This window comes from Euwallacea fornicatus, chromosome 1 (genome assembly GCF_040115645.1).
Source record: "Euwallacea fornicatus isolate EFF26 chromosome 1, ASM4011564v1, whole genome shotgun sequence".
NCBI lineage: Eukaryota > Metazoa > Arthropoda > Insecta > Coleoptera > Curculionidae > Euwallacea > Euwallacea fornicatus.
Window position 1 is genome coordinate 6467207 of NC_089541.1, and position 8318 is coordinate 6475524.

An 8318-nucleotide genomic window follows, 5' to 3' on the forward strand; every position below is an offset into this window, starting at 1 on the left:
TCGTAAGTCTTCGAAGATCCTTGACAACTGAAGAATTTGTTATGGTCGGTTTACTTGTAAACGAGTGCTGATTTTCATAATAACGAGTCTAACTGCACTTTGCGATTTTATAAAAGTTAACAATATCCCCCACTTTAAAGGGTGAGGCAAAGTGCACGGATTATTTATAGGTGCATAATTATAAAATTGGTATTTCGTATTTACATGAATGAGCTGCATTTCGGGACAATGTTTTAAGGGTAAATAACATGATTTTCCGACCGCAATATCAGTCCTCAACCGAAAACAAGGAGAAAATCAATCTGCTGACTGGCATTACGGACATTATGAAAACAACTCAACAGTTTTAATATTAATTTTATCATTTACTCAAATGCAAATGAACAAGCTTGAAAACACCCAGACAATATTGTAAAATATTTTACTTCTACGTGACTGAATTTACAGAATTCGTCGTGCTGGTAGGTATCTACTTTTAATACTTTTTCATCATCATTATCCTCCAACAAGGCGGAAAATTCAATTTGACCACACCGAAATTAACCCGAATACCTGCATTTCTTACACCCATGTCTTCAACTATGTAACCGATATGGTTTATCTATGTTAATTCTCCTTTGGTTATATCAAATTAAATCGCAGGCATAAGGAATCAGCAGAGCGGAAATATTCATTCGTGCAAGATATGCCGAATGTGCCAATATATCGGTTTTGACTTGAGGTAATAATGTGAATCATTAGCCGATCAAATGATTATACTTAAAACCCGTGGGAAGGATAAGCCACAAATATTTTGAGAGAGATAATATTTATTGCTCTTAATTAATACAAAAATGTCCTAGAATAACGGTAACTGTGTTGTTCCCCCATATAATTAAGACTCAATCAATATATACATTTGGCAACAAGGGTGGTTTAGGACCGACTTAATTGTTAACTAAGGCACCGCCAATGTTGCCAAGCCATAAACTACTCTTAGATATATCTTAGAATCTACATCCATCAATAGTAGTGTCCAGGGTGTCCACTCAAAGCCTGAGAATACGCAGCGAAATGGTAGGCTTTCGCGGCCTTAACTTCTTGAGTCTCCCGTGGCTGTCCATCATGCCCGATCTCAGCATAAGGGCCATAGTACCGTTGATGGTCATCTACGTAAGCTCCAGAGTTGTAGGGAGCGTATTGGGCGGGTCCTCCTCTGGTGGCTGCTTCAGCGAGGGCTGCAAAATGGTGGGCTTTGGCGGCTTGGACTTCTGGAGTTTCTTGTGGAACACCGTTAGGGCCGATCACAGGGATGTGGTATGCTCCATAGACGTCACGGCGCTTGCGTGAATGGAAGAAGGTGAGTGGAGTGGGGCCTGAACGAGATAAAGCTTCTGCGTGGGCTGCGAAGTGGGCGGCTTTCGCCACTTGGACCTAAATAGGTCATTGAGCAATAGTTTACAACTTCATGTGTAAATGCGAATACCTCAGGTGTATCTGCAGGATAGTTGCCAGCAATTATAGGAGATGAATAGAGAGGAGCGTGAACCCCATTTCTTTCGGCTGCTACTGCAAAATCATGATAATGCTGAAGTTTGGCTGAAGCCACCTCTGGAGTATCCAAGGGAAGGGCATTGTGTCCTAAAAGGGATCTTTTCAAAATCCCATTAACCAACAACAAAATGTTACCTAAAGAAGGTATTCCCGAGAAGGCAGTGAAAGGTGCAGAGCCGTAATAAGGTGCAGCTACAGACACCCCTGAGTGAGCTGAAGCTAGAGCTGCAAGGTGGCTAGCGCGAGCTGCTTGTACTTCATGGGGCTCCACTGGCACCCCATTGGGCCCTATGACAGGGATGTGTTGCGGGCCTACGTAGATGGCGGAAGCCACAGCAAGGACGTAGGAAACTAGCACCTGAAACGTTTACTCATGTTAATACGCGGAAGCAAAACTTGTTCTGGCATTTGCCCCACATCTTGATATGAAAATGTACTCAAAACAATATTCTGCTATAAATCGTAGTATATTCGAAAGAAACTGGTCTTATGGACAGTGGCTTGAAAAAAATAATTTACCTTGCCTAAATAACATTAGTAGGGTAGAAATTTGAAAGATGCCATGTTCATAGGAAATCAACATGTGCTATCTGCACCCTTCATTTCATATTTTCTGAATTAGAAAATAATGTTTTAGTAATTAAAATTGAAGTTTCCGGACGCAGACCGACAATATATGTAAATTTCAATAGACGCTTTTATTACATTTACATTTTGATAACTACTCTTGGTTCAACTGAATCACAGTCGATACTTTCTGAATTGAAATTGATGCTTTTCGAATTAAAATTGACGTTTTATGAATTACGATTGACTATTCTGAATTACACTTGACGATTTCTGACCTGCAGCTGGAAAATACCGATGCTTCCAATATCGAATGCTACCAGCAAATATATATTAAGATTTTATTCACATCAATCATTATATTTGGATCTTTCCGCTTCACTCAACACAATCAAAACAAAAGCAACATTCCAAACAAGGTTTTCTCAGAAAGGTCAACAAATTAGTTTTCTATTGTATTAATAAAATATGTTAGTCTATTAAGTTATGATTTATGGCTGTCATTGATTGCAGACACTTGCTCGCTTTACTGCAGAAACTGCGGATAAAGTAAAATAATCGTGAAATGTCATTGATGTTTGATTAATGACCGAGTTTTGGTGTTGAGTAATCGGTAATTGATACAGATAGCGGTGATATATGGTTCTGACAGGACCTTGTTAGGTTGGTGTGATGTAAATTCAGTTCGAGAAAAGAAGGAAAGCGTGCGTTAATTTGCATAAGTAGGAGTGAGGGCAATAATATAAACTTGTAACTGTGTTTAGAATAAGTAGAGCTTCGATTTTGCATTTAATATCGCCTAGGAATTTCAAGTATGTGAGCATTTGGTATGTTAAGAAATATCTCAAAATTCGATCCTCCAAATAGAATGGTTAATCGAAATTATATTTTTCAATTTTTGATATAACCACTTAGTTACCCGCATATCTACAGGTTGTCTATTATGCACTTGTGCAAACTTCAAAGAGTGAATCATTGACTAATTTCAAGATTAAAAGTTCATATGAACGTGGGTCCGTATCGTCTTGGCTCTTGAGATACAGGGCTTCAAAAAAGCCTCTCAGATCAACAGATTTGAATCCATTGGATTATTTTCCGCTGGGTCACTTGAACTCACTAGTTTACTAATCTCCAGTCTACAATGAACCAGATCTAAGGAACAGGATATTTGAATCGTGTGCCATTATTAATCAGACCCCAGGTATATTTGAAATAGTTCGTTACTGAATGTTAAGGCGAACTGATTCATGCATTGCAGGATATAATAGATATTTTCAGCAATTATTGTAAATGTTATTCATATTACGTGCAAAAGAAGTTTAGTCTTATCGTTGTAAGTGATAAAAATTTGTTACAACATAATACAATCCACAAAAGGCCCATTTTCCGTTTATTTTTCAAAAAGTTTCACTAATTCAAGTAATAAATTTCTAACGTAGGTTTAAGTTTAAATGCGTTTTTCTTTTGAAACGACTGTTTTCAACGACAAGCATTTAAAGTTATGGTTACTTAAATCTAAGTAAAACACAACACATATGTGGCGCTCTCTAACGTTAATCAAAAAACAAGGTAAATATTTGAGTTCCTCACTACCGATATCCCTAGTAATCGAAATTTCTTCAAATTGACATGTTATAAATTTTTTTTTTGAAGCTCTGCATCTCAAGAACCAAACCAATTCATATCAATGTTCATATAAACTTTTTATCTTCAAATTACTCAAAAATTGACTCTTTAAAATTTGTACAAGTACTTAATAAACGCCCTGTATATTATATATGTTTATAATGGTAATATATATTGTAACAAATTATAATCGCAAATAAAGTAGTATACAAATTTCGGTGTCGAATCAAATGTGCTAAAATGAAGAAGCGACTTTACGAACATTTAAAAGAAAACAGTCGTGCAAGTGGTCATTTCTAAAAGTGATCCTGAATTTACTGCTTCTTAATAAGTGAATAAAAAATGTACGAAAATAAAACGTCTTTTTAGAGAAATGCAGTTTTTTACATTGTTCTAAATAGCAGATTAAACCTGAATTGTTCTTTTATTATAAGGAGAAATTAGACAAGAGTTAATGTAAGTGAAGTGCCTCTAACCTTGACTTTCAAAGAAAATGTTATGAACATGATGAATCGTTGGTAATGCATACTTGCATGTATTTGTAATCATGAAGACAGTGTAGAAGCAATATAGGATTTAATGATGTTTATACGGGAAAAGTTCTTTTGTTCCTATATAAATGTATTCAAAATATACATATACAAAACTAAATTAAAACTGTAAAAAAATTTGAATGCTAGATGGACCAAGTGACCAGATCATAGAAGAGTTTGGTATGAAATCCATAATATTTATAATGTTTAAACCAAAATAATGTGAAATAACCTTTGGACTACATATGGACCTCAATATTTCTAATTGAGGAAAGTTCAAATTAAGCGTTTGTAAGGTGTTTATTATAAATTCTATGAGTATCTTCCTGATTCTTCAAGAATAATTTCCAAAAATGTTCCCATATTTTTAGGGACAAAATAAAATAACCTAAATTTACCCAAATTATAACGAAATAGGAAACATATAAAATTACTTTTCCGAAATTCATAACTCATAAGTTTTTCAACAAAATCTCACACAAAGAATCACAAAAAAATTACTCACGAAACTCACTGAATGGATCGCACTGCTTCAAGCACTAATGCACTTGTCACAAAGCACCAATGTGGTACTGGTGCTAAATGGGTAGCGGATACTTACCAAAAATTTCATGATGGAATTGAAACTCGACCTCCTGTCAACTAGGACTGTTGAGTTGGTACTGTATGCTGATACTGGGACCCCGCCCGATATATATAAAGCCCCCCAGTGCGTAGCACCATCTGAAGAGCAAGGTCCCTTTCACTAAATGGATCTTGGATAATAATAGTTTTTGTTGTAGTGGAAATGGAAATTTGGTCTAAAGGAAAATTCAGTTGATTTTTGGACAAAAAAGTATTGAAATTTGAGATTTAAATGGAAAGTTTAATAATGCTGAAGTCTTAAAAAGTATGCTGAAAGGAATGGTACAAATACTGGAAAATTTCTTCTGCATGTGCAGGTTAGAAAATACGGAAACTGTCTGGGATCATAAAGATTCTTGTGACTTTCTATGTCGTTTTCCTTCACTTCCTACAGGTTTTAGAGGCATGTTTTAATTTTAAGTTTATAACTTAGGAAAACATTGAACTGTAATCAAAATACCCTATAATACGATTATTTTCAACTATCGCGGGGAAACATATCAGCGCAGTACCCACCCAATTAAATACTATAATTATCACGGGCGGTAGTTAATGAGTGTGAAATAGTGGGTAATGGTTAAGGTAATGATAATCATTAAAATTAAGCCTAGAAGGTAATTGGGCTTTTTAGTTTTGATTTCAGATTATGTATAATTATTACAAAATGTTTTCAAAATATGAAATAAATTAGTAGTATTGAAATATATCGCACACGAAATGTAAATTTTGATACCCCTTTTGAAAATCAGTTATTGAACAAGGTGACCACAATCACAAGGAAAACTAAAGATTTAATTTAAAATAAGACTTCCTCCGAAATCTCAAAAAGAGCACATTAAAGGGATGAATTCAGAACTAATCTCAAAAATTCACCTGAAATGTCTTGAAGAAAATATCTAGGATTATAGGAAAAAAGTCTTCTGAAGTAATCTGAAAAAATAGGGATAACCTCTTAAGCTCAGCTACTGGGTAAGAAATTTCAGAATTTTCCGATTAAAGTTATTTTATTCCAGATAAATAAAATTAATTTATAAGATTAGTCCGATTTACCACAAAATTGTAATACATTTTTCGGATCACAAATACACTTCAGGTGTGCTTTGATGTAATAGAATTTTAGTCAAGATAACACGTTTTATCGTTACTAGTTTTTTACTTCTTTTATAATGCAAAAGTTAGTACGATTATATTGTGCGGCAAAGTTCACATTTCCTAAAACATTAAATTCGTTCTGGTTCCTATAAATGGTACAAAAATCATTACAATGATACGTAATATCTAAGATAAAGTTAAAAAGTAATTGACGTAAAGCAATTTTCTTCTACTACTCGTCTAATAAATAAGCGCAAATTTTCATCCATCGTTAGCAAGGGACTAGTCAGAAAATCCAATGATTACATCTGTGATAATCAATGGTTTGCTAACAATCTATAAAATCTTTTGCTATAAGAGCAGCTAATTCTTGAACTCAAAATAAGACTAAAATCACTTCCATGAATTGAAAACCAAGCTTTAATGTAATCTCCAAGATTAAGGCTGCTTAACTTTGCAAGTCCAAGTTTTGATTCTGATTACAATGAACCACAAAGCAGAACTAATTAGAACACTATGCCATCGGGACTGTTACTACTAGTTACTAGTTTACAAATTCATTCATTAATGATACTTATTTATGCATTATTTTTCACTAGCAATACCCAGCAGAGTGAACCGTAAGTTAGGCCTATAATGCAAGGCAAAAGCATTTAGAGGATTTTTGAACATAATTTTTACAACATTTAAACAATAATAATAAATTGTGAAGGTTAATAAGTTCTAGTGACACAGTTCTTGAATTTCGAAACTATAAATCTTGCACCGCATTTTTTACTACTTTGAATTTTCTCACTTTGGATGAGGTGGTCATATCATCAGGACTATCCCTCATTAGAAGGATTTTTCCGTTAGTGTGCAAACAAAATCACCTTATTTTAACATACTCTTAATAAACATGTTTAAAAATCCATGTAGGTATATACTACATACGAATCATTAGTTGGGTTTAGTGTGTTATTGTTTTGTGTATTTACGGCTTGGCGGGCCTACAACATCAATTAGAGCATGACGAGAGTTATTATGGCATTTGCAATTTTATGTTATCCGAGATAATGCCATATTTAGAATCGATAAAAAATCACCAACGACCCGTGTTAATAGAATGATTTATGAAATTTTAATAAAGTTTTCGCTTGATTCGGACCGTAAATACACTTGAATGTGTGTTTTGATGTAATCGGATTTTGGTTAACATAACACGTTATGTGGCTACTACTTTTTGCTTCTTCTTCTATAATGCAAAAATCTATACCATCATATTGTTATCAGTAAAGTCCACGCTTCCTTTAGCATTAAGTTCGCTCTGGTTCCTATAAATGGTGTAAAACTCATTACCATTATATGTAACGCCTAAGATAACATGAAAAATGACTATAGCAAGGCAATTTTCTTCCACCAGTCGTTTAACAAATATGTAAATGTTCTGGGTTGTCCTTAGATAGAAAAAATTGATCTCAGTGTATATCCGGCTCGGCAAAATTAACGTATAGTATTTAAAGAATTCGATTTGCATTAGTTAAGAATCTAATTTATCAACGTTTTTGTCACATATGCCACATTAAGATCAAATGCTTGAAATTTTATAAAGTCGCTTTGGTCTTTTGAGAAAATTTATTGCACAATGTCGTGGTTAATGCCATGAGCTAGATTTCTAGGAGCGATATGCTCGATCGTGAAGGTTGGAGATTTTATTGAACTCTGAACTATCCTTATCCAAAACATAATTAAATCAGGCTTAAGAAAAGTGCCCCTTAAATGTATTAGAAGACTAATTTCCAATTATATGAGACGTCAACATTCATAAATTAAAGTTCATATTTCCTTTAGTAGATAACACTGAGACAGTTAATATCTGATTTACAATATTGTTCATATTGTAGCATTAATTAATACATGTTAAAGGATATGTGTGCACTTATATGAAAAAGGACATTCCAGTGTGACAATTTACGATTCCATTTGATTCGCTAGTCAATACAGTTAAGCACCACCATTTGTCATTTCGTAGTGAGCTTGATTGCGACGGCAGTCAAGTGGTCGAGTAAAGATTATAATTCCTCATTCATTTTCTTAGATAATGCACAAAATGTAATATCACGGTTTAATTATTATTATAGCTAATTATCAACGTTTAATCTAAGAATGTAGTAATGATATTGAGGTTTGAAAAAAGTAAATATGGACTCTTGCGGTCAATAGAATCAAGGTTGATTCCATATTCTTTATATTTTGTGGAGAAATATTGAAATAGAGAGTTTTTAGAATGTTAATTAACAATTTTTTATAGAATTATAAACCAATCTTTGAAAAAATAGGTCCGTAAAGAACACACAGGCAGAA

At 33.9% G+C, this 8318-nt stretch overlaps 1 protein-coding gene across 1 annotated transcript; it reads right to left on the reverse strand.

The window, feature by feature from the left end:
- Positions 1–791: 791 nt before the first annotated feature.
- LOC136342195 (cuticle protein 18.7-like) lies at positions 792–4996 on the reverse strand. Its single transcript, XM_066287764.1, has 4 exons — positions 4861–4996; positions 1669–1891; positions 1466–1620; positions 792–1413 (listed from the first exon to the last, which is right to left on the reverse strand). Exons 1-4 carry the CDS (start codon positions 4870–4872, stop codon positions 1003–1005), a joined length of 801 nt encoding a protein of 266 aa, XP_066143861.1. The 5' UTR covers positions 4873–4996; the 3' UTR covers positions 792–1002.
- Positions 4997–8318: the final 3322 nt, after the last annotated feature.